The sequence below is a fragment of the Oncorhynchus nerka genome, linkage group LG20 (assembly GCF_034236695.1).
Source record: "Oncorhynchus nerka isolate Pitt River linkage group LG20, Oner_Uvic_2.0, whole genome shotgun sequence".
NCBI classification, from domain to species: Eukaryota; Metazoa; Chordata; class Actinopteri; order Salmoniformes; family Salmonidae; genus Oncorhynchus; species Oncorhynchus nerka.
Window position 1 is genome coordinate 57,492,772 of NC_088415.1, and position 18,037 is coordinate 57,510,808.

Sequence of the window (18,037 nt, forward strand, 5' to 3'; positions counted from 1 at the left end):
AGAGGGACTCTTTGGGCACAGAATCATCGTCGGGCTCAACAAATGATTGTAAATGGAAACAATGACCAGTAGTATCAACAGCTATATTGTTTTAACCATTAGACATGCAGTACCAGTCCAACGTTTGGACACACCTACTTATTGCAGGGTTTTCCTTTATTTTTACTATTTTCTACCTGGTATAATAATAGTGAAGACATCAAAACTATGAAATTATACATATGGAATCATGAAGTAACCAAAAAAGTGTTGATGACAGATTTACACACTCTTGGCATTCTCTCAACCAGCTTTGTGAGGTAGTCACCGGGAATGCATTTCAATTAACAGGTGTCCCTTGTTAAAAGTTCATTTGTGAAATTTCTTTGAGCCAATCAGTTGTGTTGTGACAAGGTAGGGTTGGTATACAGAAGATAGCCCTATTTGGTAAAATACCAAGTCCATATTATGGCAAGAACAGCTCAAATAAGCAAAGAGAAACGACAGTCTATCATTACTTTAAGACATGAAGGTCAGTCATTGCGAAAAATTTCAAGATCTTTGAATGTTTCTTCAAGTGCAGTCGCAAAAACCATCAAGCCACAGGAAAGGAATACCCAGAGTTACCTCTGCTGCAGAGGATACGTTCATTAGAGTTACCAAATTGCAGCCAAAATAAATTCTTCACAGAGTTCAATTAACAGGCTGTATCACACCCGGCCGTGATTGGGAGTCCCATAGGGCGGCGCACAATTGGCCCAATGTCGTTCGGGTTTGGCCGGGGTAGGCTGTCATTGTAAATAAGAATTTGTTCTTAACTGACTTGCCTAGTTAAATAAAGGTAACCCCCCCCCCAAAAAAACAGACATCTCAACATCAACTGTTCAGAGGAGACTGCGTGAATCAGGCCTTACACCAGGAATGCACAATCCCTCCATCGGTGCTCAGACTGTCCCCAATAGGCTGAGAGAGGCTGGACTGAGGGCTTGTAGGCCTGTTGTAAGGCAGGTCCTCGCCAGACATCAACGGCAACAACATTGCCTATGGGCACAAACCCACCGTCGCTGGACCAGACAGGACTGGCAAAAAGTGCTCTTCACTGACGAGTCACAGTTTTGTCTCACCAGGGGTGATGGTCGGATTCGCATTTATCGTCAAAGGAATGAGCGTTACACCGAGGCCTGTACTCTGGAGTGGGATCGATTTGGAGGTGGAGGGTCTGTCATGGTCTGGGGCGATGTTTCACAGCATCATAGGACTGAGCTTGTTGTCATTGCAGGCAGTCTCAACGCTGTGCGTTACAGGGAAGACATCCACCTCCCTCATGTGGTACCCTTCCTGCAGGCTCATCCTGACATGACCCTCCAGCATGACAATGCCACCAGCCATACTGCTCGCTCTGTGCGTGATTTCCTGCAAGACAGGAATGTCAGTGTTCTGCCATGGCCAGCGAAGAGCCCGGATCTCAATCCCATTGAGCACGTCTGGGACCTGTTGGATCGGAGGGTGAGGGCTAGGGTCATTCCCCCCAGAAATGTCCGGGAACTTGCAGGTGCCATAGCAAGAACTGGCAAATCTGGTGCAGTCCATGAGGAGGAGATGCACTGCAGTACTTAATGCAGCTGGTGGCCACACCAGATACTGACTGTTACTTTTGATATTGACCCCCCTCCCTTTGTTCAGGGACACACTATTATACTTCTGTTAGTCACATATCTGTGGAACTTGTTCAGTTTATGTCTCAGTTGTTGAATCTTGTTATGTTCATACAAATATGTACACATGTTAAGTTTGCTGAAAATAAACGCAGTTGAGAGTGAGAGGACGTTTCTTTTTTTGCTGAGTTTATAAATATATGGACGAGCAATGTTAGAGCGGCATAGACTAAGGTACAGTAAAATGGTATAGAATACAGTATATACGTACATATGAGATAATAATGGATGATAGTGGGGTGAACATCTATTTGGCCTTCCTGTGACATCGGGTGCTGTAGGTGTCCTGGAGAGCAGATAGTTTGCCCCCGGTGATGCGTTGTGCAGACTGCACCACCCTCTGGTGAGCCCTGCGGTTGTGGGCGGTGCAGTTGCCGTACCATTTGCCGTACCAGGCTGTTTGTGTGGGTTTTAGGTGACAAGCCAAATTTCTTCAGCCTCCATTTCAGTTTGTCAGTGATGTGTACGCCTAGGAACTTAAAACTTTCCATCTTCTCCACCGCTGTCCCGTCGATGTGGATAGGGGGTGCTCCCTCTGCTGAAGTCCACGATAATCTCCTTTGTTTTGTTGACGTTGAGTGTGAGGTTATTTTCCTGGGACCACACTCCCAGAGCTCTCACCTCCTCCCTGTAGGCCGTCTCATCGTTGTTGGTAATCAAGCCTACTACTGTGTCGTCTGCAAAGGGTGGCTACTTTGAAGAATCTAAATCTAAATGAATGTAAATGTGTTCATTTGTTTAACACTTTTTTGGTTATTACATGATTCCATATGTGTTATTTCATAGTTTTGATGTCTTCACTGTTCAAACTTTTGACTGGTACTGTACATACAACTGAACAGTGATTTTTCCGACAGTTTGACCTCCCGATCCGTTCTGAGACAATGATCCCTGACCCTGATATGACTCCAACTGTCAGGAATACCCCTTATCACCATGACTGCAGTCTATCAGACTAGCTTAGACTAGCTACAACACAGAATAGTTAACACACACACACACACACATACAGAGAGAGAATAGCTTATCCACTATCCTGCCCAGTAGATATGATGTGAAAAAATGCTGTTGGGAAGAAGATTAGCCCCTAGTGATGAAGTCAATGTTTACCATTTCATCAATACTGTCAAAAGGGTCCATAAGGTTCAGGTTTATTCCATGACACATGTTATTCAATGGTAATGGTGTCAATAGAAGACGCCAAGGGTAGTGGGTTTTGAATCCTGCTGGGTCTACCCATACGTACAAAAATATGTGTACGTCTCTTTGGATAAAGGTGTCTGCTAAATATTATTATTGAAGGATTAAACCTGAGGGATTTCCATAACATGAGAGGGAGAAGGAGTCTGTTGAGACAGTACCCAGTGATCCAGCCTCCACCCACTGTTCTAAAAATGCCCCAGGGCCAGGCGAAGATGTGATTGGTCAGTAATGTGACAGCAGCACAGTCCTTTAGACAGAGGACAACCGTTGACTGTTATTTTTTAAACATAAACATTGCCACTCCCCTTCTGTGAGTGCCTAGTCATATATGGATGTCTGTGTGTGCTAGAATGAGATACTGTAAAGAAGGATTGGATAGTGAGGGAATATTCTAGAACACGGCAATTTTTAACAGTACATGTGACCCAGCTGTGACAATCGTTTCATTCAGTTCCATTTCAATGAAAGCTCCATTTGGCTCCCATTGTGGAAATGCTGTACTTCCTGAAGAATCTGGTAGACTGATGACATCACTGTCCAATCCTTCTTCAGCTCCTTCTAGTCTGCGTGGGCTCTCCCCATCATGACATCACCATCTCTGTTATTCTGTGTACTCTCCCCTGCCTTCCAACCTTGCCTCCTCTGACCATTATTCTGGCTAAACACTACAAATAATACTAAGTATTTTATAAAAGGAACATTTATAATAAAATAACAATCATAAAAATAAATAAAAAGTCTGATTTTGCATAAAAAACAGAAAAGCCATTGATGAACAGCTGAAGCTTTTCAAATCCATGCGAATCCAACCCCTGAAGATAGAAACACTAACCCCGCCCCTATGCTCTCTCCTCTCCCCGCCCCTCCAGATATCTGTCTGAAGGAGACCATGTCGCTGGCTGACAGTCTGTACAACCTGCAGCTGGTGCAGGAGTTCTGTAGGGACAACCTCAACCACTGCTGCCACTTCTCCCTGGAGGACATGCTCTATGCCCACTCTTCCATCAAGGTAGGACCATGGGGAACAGAGGGGGCTGGGGGACAGGGTAGGGGGTGGGGGAATAGGAAGGGAGGGAGGCTGTGGGCGACGAGGGAAGAGGTCTGGGAGGACATGGAGGCTGTGTGAGACAGCGGTCTGGGGTACAGGAGGGGAAGCTGGGGGGACATGGGAGGGGCCAAGACTTGGTTAGTTGGGTAGGGAGGGAAATGGGGTGTTGACTATGGAGGTAGAATATACATTTGAAGTCGGAAGTTTACATACACTTAGGTTGGAGTCATTAAAACTCATTTTTCAACCACTCCATAAATGTCTTGTTAACAAACTATAGTTTTGGCAGTTAGGACATCTACTTTGTGCATGAGATAAGTCATTTTTTCCAACAATTGTTGACAGACAAATTATTACACTTATAATTCACTGTATCACAATTCCAGTGGGTCAGACGTTTACATACACTAAGTTGACTGTGCCTTTAAACAGCTTGGAAAATTCCAGAAAATTATGTCTTGGTTTTAGAATTTTCAGATCGACTAATTGGCATCATTTGAGTCGATTGGAGGTGTACCTGTGGATGTATTTCAAGGCTTACCTTCAAGCTCAGTGCCTCCTTTCTTGACATCATGGGAATGTCTGGTTCATCCTTGGGAGCAATTTCCAAACTGAAAAACAATAGTACGCACGTATAAACACCATGGGACCACGCAGCCATCATACCGCTCAGGAAGGAGACTCGTTCTGTCTCCTAGAGATGAACGTACTTTGGTGCGAAAAGTGCAAATCAATCCCAGAACAACAGCAACGGACCTTGTGAAGATGCTGGAGGAAACAGGTACAAAAGTATCTATATCCACAGTAAAACGAGTCCTATATCGACAACCTGAAAGGTAGCACAGCAAGGAAGAAGCCACTGCTTCAAAACCGCCATAAAAAAGCCAGACTACGGTTTGCAACTGCACATGGGGACAAAGATTGTACTTTTTGGAGAAATGTCCTCTAGTCTGATGAAACAAAAATAGAACTGCTTGGCCATAATGACCATCGTTATGTTTGGAGGAAAAAGGGGGAGGCTTACAACCCGAAGAACACCATCCCAACCGTGAAGCATGGGGGTGGCAGCATCATGTTGTGGGGGTGCTTTGCTGCAGGAGGGACTGGTGCACTTCACAAAATAGATGGCATCATGAGAGGGGAAAATTATGTGGATATATTGAAGCAACATCTCAAGACATCAGTCAGGAAGTTAAAGCTTGGTCGCAAATGGGTCTTCCAAATGGACAATGACCCCAAGCATACTTCCAAAGTTGTGGCAAAATGGCTTAAGGACAACAAAGTCAAGGTATTGGAGTGGCCATCACAAAGCCCTGACCTCAATCCTATAGAACATTTGTGGGCAGAACTGAAAAAGTGTGTGCGAGCAAGGAGGCCTACAAAAATGACTCAGTTACACCAGCTCTGTCAGGAGGAATGGGACAAAATTCACCCAACTTATTGTGGGAAGCTTGTGGAAGGCTACCCAAAACATTTGACCCAAGTTAAACAATTTAAATGCAATGCTACCAAATACGAATTGAGTGTATAAAAAATGCTGAACCACTGGGAATGTGATGAAAGAAATACAATCTGAAATAAATCATTCTCTCTACTATTATTCTGACATTTCACATTCCTAAAAAAAAGTGATGATCTTAACTGACAGGGTTTTTTTGCTAGGATTAAATGTTGACTCCAATGCTTCCCACAGTTGTATCAAGTTGACTAGCTGTCGTTTGGTTGGTGGACCATTCTTGATACACACAGGAAACTGTTGAGTGTGAAAAACCCAGCAGCGTTACAGCTCTTGACACAAACCGGTGCGCCTGGCACCTACTACCATACCCCGTTCAAAGGCACTTAAATATTTTGTCTTGCCTATTCACACTCTGAATGACACACATACAAAATCCATGTCTCAATTGTCTCAAGGCTTAAAAATCCTTCTTTAACCTGTCTCCTCCCCTTCATCTACACTGATTGAAGTTGATTTAACACGTGGCATCAATAAGGGATCATATCTTATTTTCAAATGGGGTAATGATGCATAGTGGGGCATAAGAGGGCAGGGAGGGTAGATGTTTTAAATTACTTTTTGGAAAGAATGACTCATGAAGAATATATTAGTCATTGGTGTTCAACCGGTGTGCCTTGAGGAACTCTCAGGTGTGTGAAAATCATTAGCAAAGGAAAGTCTGATTAGGATTTATTTATAAATATATGGCTCTGGGCTTAGCTATACCACAGCCTCTGGTACTGTATGGCTCTGGGCTTAGCTATACCACAGCCTCTGGTACTGTATGGCTCTGGGCTTAGCTATACCACAGCCTCTGGTACTGTATGGCTCTGGGCGTAGCTATACCACAGCCTCTGGTACTGTATGGCTCTGGGCGTAGCTATACCACAGCCTCTGGTACTGTATGGCTCTGGGCGTAGCTATACCACAGCCTCTGGTACTGTATGGCTCTGGGCTTAGCTATACCACAGCCTCTGGTACTGTATGGCTCTGGGCGTAGCTATACCACAGCCTCTGGTACTGTATGGCTCTGGGCGTAGCTATACCACAGCCTCTGGTACTGTATGGCTCTGGGCTTAGCTATACCACAGCCTCTGGTACTGTATGGCTCTGGGCTTAGCTATACCACAGCCTCTGGTACTGTATGGCTCTGGGCTTAGCTATACCACAGCCTCTGGTACTGTATGGCTCTGGGCTTAGCTATACCACAGCCTCTGGTACTGTATGGCTCTGGGCTTAGCTATACCACAGCCTCTGGTACTGTATGGCTCTGGGCTTAGCTATACCACAGCCTCTGGTACTGTATGGCTCTGGGCTTAGCTATACCACAGCCTCTGGTACTGTATGGCTCTGGGCTTAGCTATACCACAGCCTCTGGTACTGTATGGCTCTGGGCTTAGCTATACCACAGCCTCTGGTACTGTATGGCTCTGGGCTTAGCTATACCACAGCCTCTGGTACTGTATGGCTCTGGGCTTAGCTATACCACAGCCTCTGGTACTGTATGGCTCTGGGCTTAGCTATACCACAGCCTCTGGTACTGTATGGCTCTGGGCGTAGCTATACCACAGCCTCTGGTACTGTATGGCTCTGGGCTTAGCTATACCACAGCCTCTGGTACTGTATGGCTCTGGGCTTAGCTATACCACAGCCTCTGGTACTGTATGGCTCTGGGCTTAGCTATACCACAGCCTCTGGTACTGTATGGCTCTGGGCTTAGCTATACCACAGCCTCTGGTACTGTATGGCTCTGGGCTTAGCTATACCACAGCCTCTGGTACTGTATGGCTCTGGGCTTAGCTATACCACAGCCTCTGGTACTGTATGGCTCTAGGCTTAGCTATACCACAGCCTCTGGTACTGTATGGCTCTGGGCTTAGCTATACCACAGCCTCTGGTACTGTTTGGCTCTGGGCTTAGCTATACCACAGCCTCTGGTACTGTATGGCTCTGGGCTTAGCTATACCACAGCCTCTGGTACTGTATGGCTCTGGGCTTAGCTATACCACAGCCTCTGGTACTGTATGGCTCTGGTCTTAGCTATACCACAGCCTCTGGTACTGTATGGCTCTGGGCTTAGCTATACCACAGCCTCTGGTACTGTATGGCTCTGGGCTTAGCTATACCACAGCCTCTGGTACTGTATGGCTCTGGGCTTAGCTATACCACAGCCTCTGGTACTGTATGGCTCTGGGCTTAGCTATACCACAGCCTCTGGTACTGCATGGCTCTGGGCTTAGCTATACCACAGCCTCTGGTACTGTATGGCTCTGGGCTTAGCTATACCACAGCCTCTGCCATAGAAACAAACGGAGCATGGCTTTGTGTCCGTGGTTGCACCTTTACAAGGTAGAAAACCTTGTCTGTAGCCCAAAGCGTTTTTTACCGGAGATACATTTTCTTCTTTCTGGTGCAGATTTGCGGGACGCTTTTAAAGGGGTACACACAAATTAGTAAAACTGAAAATATTTCAAATGATCCTGTCACGTTCTGACCATCGTTCGTGTGTATTTTCCTTGTTTTAGTGTTGGTCAGGACGTGAGCTGGGTGGGCATTCTATGTTGTGTATCTGGTTTGTCTATTTCTATGTTTGGCCTGATATGGTTCTCAATCAGAGGCAGGTGTTAGTCATTGTCTCTGATTGGGAACCATATTTAGGTAGCCTGTTTTGTGTTGGGTTTTGTGGGTGATTGTTCCTGTCTCTGTTGCACCAGATAGGGCTGTTTTGGTTTTTTCACATTTCTTGTTTTGTAGATTGTTCATCTTTATTAAAGATGTTTACATGTAACCACGCTGTGTTTTGGTCCGCCTCTCTTTCCCCAGAAGAAAATCGTTACAGAACCCTATTTAATCTAATAGAAAATAGATGGTTTTCAGTATGGATCAGATGAGATGGCGGCGATTGCCACTAAATAAATGAATAGGGAAATTGTCGATGAGCTTCATTTTATATCCCATCAAGGTGTGCCGCGGTTAAAAAAAGGTTTTGAACCACTGTATTAGTGTACTGTACTCTGTGGGTAGAGGAGATTTGGGTGTGCGTGTTTGTGTAGGAGGGGTCAATTTTGTCACACTGACTGTTCTGCCAAGTCAAATGAGTCAGTGTGTGTGTGTGCGTGCTTGTATGGGGTTATTCCAGAACAGAAGGGCCAAAGTGGGCCAAAGTCTCCCCCTCAGACAAACAGAGGCTGCTTAGAGAGAAGTGTCATGCTACTTTCTCTGTGCCTGCCTCTCCCTGCCTCTCTTGTTCTGTTGTTTTTACATTTTCTATCAAAGGAAGACAGAACTGTCAGTAAAGAACTGTTGATTCTTTATGTGCAAAAAGAATACTGAATGGGGTTCTGATTTACTAATCATACACAGAATTGATCACTTAACTGAGATGTTTTCAATGTGAGGCAGGACAAAACAGATAGAAAACCATGTGATCTGGCTATAGACTCCCAGAATGCATAGCATGCAGTATAGGACAGTGGAGGTTGCTGAGGGGAGGACAGCTCATAATAATGGCTGGAATGGTATCAAACGCGTGGTTTCCATGTGGTTGATAACCATTATTAAGTTCCTATACCAGCAGCCTCCACTGGTATAGGAACATTAGTCAGAACCAATTAGGATTCTGGTCCTCCCCCTGACCGTTGGCACACTGTGTCTTTTCCATAGACTGCTTGTTGCTTGTGTGAAGCAGTGCTACAAGTGAGTGCCTCAGGCAGGGACAGAGAGTGAGAGAACGGCTCCTGAAGAGCAGCCAAAAGCTGGCATAGAGCCAACTCCCAACTGGCCAAACCTCCAGAACCCCTAACCAACCAGCCACAGTGTATGTGTGTGGGCGTGTGTGAAAAGGGACACTGTTCACACCCGTTATTTGTGGAGGAGTTTGTTCTAGACTCAAAACTCGACTTGATGTCCTAGAACTATAACAATACAAAGAGAATAACCAAGCAACCATGTTGGGAATCTAATGTCCAGTCTTAGTTTTGTGGTCAATGGAGAGGCTCTTTTCCGTAGAGAGAGAGAAGCCCAGTCAAAATGTGGTTTAAAAGGCTCTCAACAAATGAATGACTCTTCTATGGAGGTCTCCAGAGTCTCTTTTTACCATTAAATCATAAAAAGCATAACATCTTATTTGGGTTACACTCTATGGGGTGTGTATTGCACACTAAACTATACCAGATGGTATTTAGTCAGTTCTTCCACTACACACTAGAAGTTGAGGTAACATAGCTATATGAGGCTGCCAATAATGCGCGTATACACACACACACACACAATCAGTTACCTAGCAACAAAGGCAGCTCAGAGGCAGCTTGACCTGCTATCCCTGGCCTCAGTCACAGCGTCTTCAGTAGGTACTCATACCCCTTGACTTATTTCACATTTTGTTGTGTTACAGCCTGCATTCAAAATGGATTAAATCAACAACACAGTACCCCATAATGACAAAGTGAAAACATGTTTTTTGAAATTTTAGCAAATGTATTGAAAATGAAATACAGAAATATCTAATTTACATAAGTATTCACACCCCTGAGTCAATAGATATTAGAATCACCTTTTTTAAATTCCTCAAGCTTTGTCAAGTTGGTTGTTAATCTTTGCTAGACAGCCATTTTGAAGACTTGCCATAGATTTTCAAGACGATTTAAGTCAAAACTGTGACTAGACCACTCAGGGACATTCAATGTTATCTTGGTAAGCAACTCCAGTGTAGATTTGGCCATGTGTTTTGGGTTATTGTCCTGCTGAAAGGTGAATTTGTCTCCCAGTCTGGTGGAAAGCAGACCGAACAAGGTTTTCCTCGAGCATTTTGTCTGTGCTTTGCCCCCTTCCGTTTCATTTTTATCCTGAAAAATATGAAGAGTGGTACTCAGTAATGTGTTGTATTGGATTTGCCCAATTGGATTTGCCCAAAAAATGTGGAAAAACTATTAACTTTTTGTCTTGTTTTTAGTGTTATACTTTGTGGACAAAAAGTTCATTGTTTTTCCACATTTTTTTGCAGTATTACTTTAGTGCCTTGTTGCAAACAGGATGCATGTTTTGGAATGTTTTATTCTGTTCAGGCTTCCTTCTTTTCACTCTGTCAAATAGATTGGTATTGTGGAGTAACTACAATGTTGTTGATCCAGTCTCAGTTTTCTCCTATCACAGCCATTCAACTCTATAACTAAACGCTGTAACCATTTTAAAATCACCATTGGCCTCATAATGAAATCACTGAGCAGTTTCCGTCCTCTGAGTTAGGAAGGATGCCTGTAAGAACTTATTCTTAACTGCTGTATCTTTGTAGTGACTGGGTGTATTGACACATCATTCAAAGTGTAGTTAATAACTTCACCATGCTCAAAGGAATAGTCTGTTTTTTTATCTACCAATAGGTGCCCTTCTTTGCGAGGCATTGGAAAACCTCCCTGGTCTTTGTGGTTGAATCTGTGTTTGAAATGCACTGCTCGACTGAGATAAAATGTATGTGTGGGATACAGAGATGAGGTAGTCATTCAAAAATCATGTTAAACACTATTATTGCACTACAGAGTGAGTCCATGCAACTTATTACGTGACTTGTTTAAGCAAATCTGTACTCATTAACTTATATAGGCCCACCATAACAAAGGGGTTGAACACTTATTGACTCAAGACATTTCAGATTTTCATTTCTCATTCATTTGCAAACATTTCCGATAATCATAATTCCACTTTGACGTGATGGGCTATTGTGTGTAGGCCAGTGACACAGCATCGACATTTAATCCATTTCAAATTCAGGCTGTAGTACAGCAACGTGTGGGAAAAGTCCAGGGGTATGAACACTTGATGTATTTTGCCTCCTATGTGTCTTAACAGAGGCACCTTGTGGACACATGTTTCGTATTTGGTTGTATTACATTTTCTTTGCCCTTCTCTAACTCGTGTGTGTTTTGCCCTGTTGCAGAATAACTACCTGGTGTTTATGGCAGAGCTGTTCTGGTGGTTTGAAGTGGTCAAGCCTTCGTTTGTACAGCCCAGAGTCTTTGACCCACAAGGTAAGCCAAAAAGGGTGACTCTGAAGATGATGATGGGGATAATGAAGTAATCAACTGCATTGACATAGTATATTTCAGTTTTCACCAGAATTCAGACCACGTCATCTACCTTTATTGACTTGAGTGTTTATTTATTGACTGATTGGTGTTTGTTTGTCAGCCTGGGATCTAGCCCCGTCAGCAAGGGCTATGGCTCCTATCTGTAGCCCAGCCAAACAGGACTTTGGGGACAGCCCAGAACACAAAAGGTATGATTTAATATTGAGTGGACAAATTTACTAACCTGGAGTTATTTAATGTTCCCTTATTGAGCAAGCTTGGGAAAGGTCGAGCGTAGTTCAACTTGGCAGTTACAGGAGGCGTGATTTTGAGCTTTATTGTAATTCTCTCTCTGTCTCAGGCTTCAACCAGACTCTGCTTCAGGTAAGAACACAGGAACTACCCCTTTCCTCAGAATCACAAACACGTATCTGTCAGAAGACTCTGAACTACTATTGGTTCTCTTTGATTTAGTCTCTGTGTGTGTGGAACTAACCTTTTTTCTCCCCCTGTTTCGGGCAGGTGTGATAAAGAGGACCATGTCCTATGTAGACGGCTGTGTGGGGACGTGGCCTAAGGAAAGACGGTCTAGGGGCATCTCCTTTGAGATTCCTTTGGACGGGGATCCTAACGTCCCTCCCTGTTGGGGTCCCTCACTCCGGGGCATGACCCGCTCTGCCAGCACCGAGGGCCTGGGGGTGTTCAAAGTTCACCACGCACCCCAGGGGGACATGAGGCGCCACCTCTCCTTTCAGCCGGTCAGCGTCAACGGTCCTAGCAGCACCGCAGGGCACATAACTGAGGAGGACTACAACACGGACTCACCAAACCCCCACAAAGCACTGGGGCGTGGGCAGACTCAGCCACACAAGAACCGGAACAGGTACTTATGATGGCTCTGACGGTAGGACACCCGAGTTGTGTGTACAAGGGATACATATGCTGAATATAAATATGTTACTAACTGTTCGTTTCTTTTGATATAAGTGTTGAATAAATGTCTGTCAATCTAGATATTCCAATGGTGTTCTCAAAGAGAACGGCAATGACGGCCGCGGCCCCGTCAGCCCATCGAGCCCCCCTAGCATTGAGGAGGCTCTGAAGATTATCCACCACACAGAGAGGCCCCACGGCAGTCTGGGGCCCGGGGCCAACGGCTTCTTCCTCCACGATGGAGCTGAACCATCAGACCCAGGGGACGACCCTGATGACTACCCAGGATCGGCTAAGGCCCGGGCAGACGAGGCCGACCTCTACTCAGCCTCTACGGAGGAAGTGGACACAGGGATCCACGTGAGGTCGGAGGACATCCAGGAGAGTTTGGACGAGGACAATTCTTCCCTCAGGGACTACTCTGATATGGACCCTGACTATGAGGCTATGACCCGATCCTGTCCCTTACCAGAGGGGGATGGAGAGAGGGGGGTGAGGAGCAGCCCATACCCCAGCTCGGTGTCCCCAGCCCCTATGTCTCATGCTCCCAGCCCTGCCTCGTCCTCGGGTGGTTCTGGCGGCGGACTGGTTCGCATGACCAGCTTCGCCGAGCAGAAGTTCCGTAAGCTGGAGGGGCGGAGCAGTGGAGGGACCACCCCCGAGAGCGCTGAACTCTACGTTCCCAACACGCCCCCCACACGAACTGCCACGCTCGAGGTCAGTAGAGAAACTCTCTCTCTCTCTCCATGTTAATGTCTCTTGGACTCTCGATCTTTCTTCTCTTTCAACACTTTTTGGTCCTACTCCGCATTTCTCTTTTGCTTTTTCTCTTACCCCTCTCGCCCTCTTCTTCCCACCCTCTCTCTCCCTCTCTCCTTCTCAGATCTCCAGCCCCACCCACCCAGTCCAGACCCCGGCCACGCCCTCTCCCAGAGACCACACCCACCTGCTGCCGTCAGATATGGTGCACCTGAAGATGAAGCTGGAGGAGAAACGCAGAGCCATCGAGGCCCAAAAGAAGAAGGTATAGGCTTAATAACGCTTCAGAGAGCTTCTCGTCTTTGGCAGCGTCTCAAACGGCATCCTATTCCCTATTTCCATAGGGCTCTAGTCAGAAGTAGTGCACTATGTAGGGAATTGGGTGCCATATCAATGTACAATCCAAAACTAAAGAAAAATAACAAAACTCTGGTCTTCAAGCACTACTGCAGGTTTTCTAAAAGAGCCGTCCAGTCAAATTATGCCAGTTAGTAATCAAACCTAATCAAACATAAATCATTTGCACCATCATCTTGTTGGATAATTTGGTATGTTCATTGGTTCCCCCCCCAAAAAATTGCTGAAATAATAAGAGATTTTTCCTCTGTTTCAGGTTGAGGCAGCGTTCACTCGGCATCGTCAGAAGATGGGCCGGACAGCCTTCCTCAACGTGGTGCGAAGGAAAGGGGTGACCCCCTCCCCCACCAGCCCCGTCCCTGGGGGCCACGACCTGGACAAGCCCTCCCCAGATCGCTTCTTCACTCCTTCGGAAAGCCTGGGCCAGGCGGAGAGGTGCAAGCCCGACGGAGCAGCACCCAAGTCCCCCTGCGAGGAGGGTGCAGGTAGTCACCACTGTAGCTTCTGATGAAACCAACCTTTGTTTTCTACTTTTGCTTCCCTACTTTTTGGAGCAAATAGCCTGGTCCCAGCTCTGTTTGTGCTGCGTTGCCAACGTTGGCTTGACAATTACCAATTGGCAAGACAGCACAAAATGATAGAGGGCCAGGCTAGGGGGCACGTGTACTGTTTTATGTGTAGTGTTTTCTGCATGTGTAATAGCCACCTTATGGACGAGATATGTCTGCTGTGTCACGCTCCAGGTGTCGGGGTTGGAGAGGTGGACCTGAGCGAGTACACTCGCTCCATCGAGAGGCTGAACACGTCCCTGGGGTTCCTGCAGACGGAGATGCAGCGGCTGGCCCAGCAGCAGGACAGGATCATGGCCATGAGGGAACAGCAACAGGCCTGGGTCATACCTCCTCCAGCACCCTCGCCACACAGGTATGGTCATCAATATCACATAAATGTTACCCAAGACTGGCATGATAATTGATAATGCAGGCTAAAAATAGGTGCGTATAATATCGGATGAAGTTAAGATATTTCACCTAAAACCATTTATCACCGTACTATTATCCCTAATTTATCGTGAGAAAAGCAGTTGTCACAACACTATTATTGCTTAGTTAGTTATCATTGTACATTTAAACTCTTTCGACAGGCAGCTCCGGGAGCTCCGCAGCAACAGTGTAACCGGCCGGGGTCCGTGGGGTCCTTGTCCCCAATCTTGTCCTCTGCGGGTGGTTCCCCCCGCGCCGCCCACCGTTCCCCCGGCGGCCTCAAGCGCCGCCCGGCCTCCTTCCATGCCAGCACCCCTCACACCCCACGCACCCCACGCCCCACCGAGCTCAAGGTAACCCCCTTTAGACGGATGCTCAACACCCCCACGTCCGTGGACAGTCTGCCCAGGCTGAGACGCTTCTCACCCAGCCAGACCCAGGTCACCTCCTTTGCCTACCTGGGACACGACGAAGGACCTGGGGCCACGGAGGGCAAGGAGAGAGGGGCCCCAGGGGGAACAGAGGAGCCTCAAAACCAAACCAAACCACCTGAGACAGAGGTGCCGGGGATAAGGAGTGCCGGCGCTCGTCCCTCCTCGCCCACTACAGAGCCAGCCAAAGAGAGACAGATGGAGAGGAGAGATGAAGGGAAAACGGAGAAGTTGGCAGAGGTGCTGTCTCAGCCAGTGAGAGACCTGATGGAGGTGCCGCTGTCGTTGCTGAAGCCTTTGGATGGACAGGGTCTAGAGACAAGTGGAGAGGGGGAGAAAAGAGGAGAGCTGTACGGAGAGGACCAGAAAATGTGCTGTGGGTTCTTCTTCAAGGTAACAATGGGCTACACTGTACATTTCAGAATTGTGAGAGGACGGTACAAGTACTGTATGTAGCATGTCACGAGAATGGTTCATTGATCCATAGGTACTGTAAGAGCAACACATGAACTATGCGAAGACTCATAAACTATGACTTCAAATGGGTCTGGGACAGTAATTGTGTGTACAGTATCTAGGATAAAGGGTGAAACAGCTCACATACTAATGCTAGAACAGTAGACTAACGAGCCATGATAGGAGAATGGAGCCAACAGAGCTACTGTATGCCACTATACTGGAACATACTATCAGCGTCAACAGACACACATGATATTATCCCAGTCCAAAAATATCTGGACATGAAGCCAACACTGTACAACATTCAAATGGGTCATATACACTGAGTATACCTAATATTAGGAACACCTTCCTAATATTGTGTTGCACGAGGTGTCGGAAGCGTCCCACGGGGATGCTGGCCCATGTTGACTCCAATGCACAGTGGTGTCAAGTTGGCTGGATGTCCTTTGGGAGGCGGACCATTCTTCATACACATGGGAAACTGTTGAGCGTGTAAAACCCTGCAGCATAGAAGTTCTTAACACGAACTGGTGCACCTGACACCTACTACCACACCCGTTCAAAGGCACTTCAATCTTTTGTCTTGCCTATTCACCCTCTGAATGACACACATACACATTCCATGTCTCTATTGTCTCAAGGGTTAAAAATCCTTCTTTAACCTGTCTCCTCCCCTTCATCTACGCTGATTGAAGTGGATTTAACACGTGACATCAATAAGGGATCATATCTTTCACCTCGATTCACCTGGTAAGTGTAGGTCATGGAAAGAGCAGGTGTTCTTAATGTTTGGTATACTCATCCGCCTTGAATTCCCTCTGACATAGATTTGACCAATCAGAGCTGAGGATGAGTGTGGATCTTTGAAATGAGAGGATGTGACAGGGCTGCCTGATGTCATTTTGTCCCGCAACTAGCCTTCATGTTGGCACCAAACGTTCCATGAAAACAAGATTACAATTTCCAATCTAACAATTTCACACTATATATATATCTGACTCCGTCTCCACCCCACACACCTCCAGGACGATGGGAAGGGAGAGGAGGACATGGCGGTGAAGAGGGCTGCTCTGCTGGAGAAGAGGGTGAGGAGAGAGAAGGAGACGCAGGAGAAGAAACAGCAGCAGGAGCTGGAGCAGGAGCAGAGGAAGGAGGAAGCACGGTCAGTCTGGACCTCAAGGGACCTGTACCTTTTCCACTGTTATGCTTGGTCTGAACACTACCGGCACTACTACTCCCACTTCAAATTTAGTCATGCATTATTGTCAATGGGTGACTAAGTGAAAATGTGCCTCTTAGTAACTTCTCTTTGATTGGGTAATAAGTATTGAAGCTTCTCGTCTCTTCTGTCCCTCTTCCCTAGGCTGAAAGCGGAGGAGGAGCAGCAGAAGCGAGAGGACGACAAGCAGAGGAAAGATTACATAAAGAACGAGTACATGAGGAGGAAGCATTTGAAGCAGGTGGAGGATATGGATGTCAGGCCCCGCCATGGAAGTCTCAAAAAGAAGCCCCGGCCCAAATCCATGCACAGGGACGTCATGGAGTCACCCAAGCCACCCGCCAGAGCCACGGGTAACACACACACTCTTAGACACACACACATACACTACACATGCTCATGTTACACATATATCAGTGGAGGCAGCTGAGGGGAGGATGGCTCATAATAATGGCTGGAACGGAGCGAATGGAACGGCATCAAACACCTGGAAACCATGGAAACCATGAGTCTGATGTTGTTGATACCATTCTACTATTCCGCTCCAGACATTATCACGAGCCCGTCCTCCCCAATTAAGGTGCCACAAACCTCCTGTGACATAGACATCCTCTCACTGTCAACTGCGTTTATTTTCAGCAAACTTAACATGTGTAAATATTTGTATGAACATAACAAGATTCAACAACTGAGACATAAACTGAACAAGTTCCACAGACATGTGACTAACAGAAATATAATAGTGTGTCCCTGAACAAAGGGGGGAGTCAAAATCAAAAGTAACAGTCAGTATCTGGTGTGGCCACCAGCTGCATTAAGTACTGCAGTGCATCTCCTCCTCGTGGACTGCGCCAGATTTGCCCGTTCTTGCTGTGAGATGTTACCTCACTCTTCCACCAAGGCACCTGCAAGTTCCTTGACATTTCTGGGGGGAATGGCCCTAGCCTTCACCCTCCGATCCAACAGGTCCCAGACGTGGTCAATGGGATTGAGATCCGGGCTCTTCACTGGCCATGGCAGACCACTGACATTCCTGCCTTGCAGGAAATCACATACAGAATGAGCAGTATGGCTGGTGGCATTGTCATGCTGGAGGGTCATGTCAAGATGAGCCTGCAGGAAGGGTACCACATGAGGGATTGAGCATTGAGGTTGCCTGCAATGACAACAAGTCCGATGATGCTCTGACACACCGCCCCAGACCATGACTTACCCTCCACCTCCAAATCGATCCCGCTCCAGAGTACAGGCCTCGGTGTAACACTCATTCCTTCGACGATAAACGCAAGTCTACACGACCTTCACCCCTGGTGAGACAAATCCCTGAATCGTCAGTGAAGAACACTTTTTGCCAGTCCTGTCTGGTCCAGCAAAGGTGGGTTTGTGCC

At 46.5% G+C, this 18,037-nt stretch overlaps 1 protein-coding gene across 1 annotated transcript in view; it reads left to right on the forward strand.

Annotated features, from left to right (window-relative positions):
- The window catches only part of LOC115102860 (calmodulin-regulated spectrin-associated protein 2-like), a 77,629-nt gene that overhangs the window by 51,308 nt on the left and 8,284 nt on the right, over positions 1 to 18,037 (forward strand). Inside the window, 13 exon segments of the mRNA XM_065005647.1 lie at positions 3,767 to 3,906; positions 11,376 to 11,466; positions 11,627 to 11,714; positions 11,867 to 11,889; positions 12,028 to 12,388; positions 12,519 to 13,155; positions 13,322 to 13,462; positions 13,811 to 14,039; positions 14,298 to 14,478; positions 14,699 to 14,732; positions 14,735 to 15,361; positions 16,456 to 16,592; positions 16,794 to 17,002. Coding sequence (XP_064861719.1) covers positions 3,767 to 3,906; positions 11,376 to 11,466; positions 11,627 to 11,714; positions 11,867 to 11,889; positions 12,028 to 12,388; positions 12,519 to 13,155; positions 13,322 to 13,462; positions 13,811 to 14,039; positions 14,298 to 14,478; positions 14,699 to 14,732; positions 14,735 to 15,361; positions 16,456 to 16,592; positions 16,794 to 17,002 — 2,898 coding nt within the window.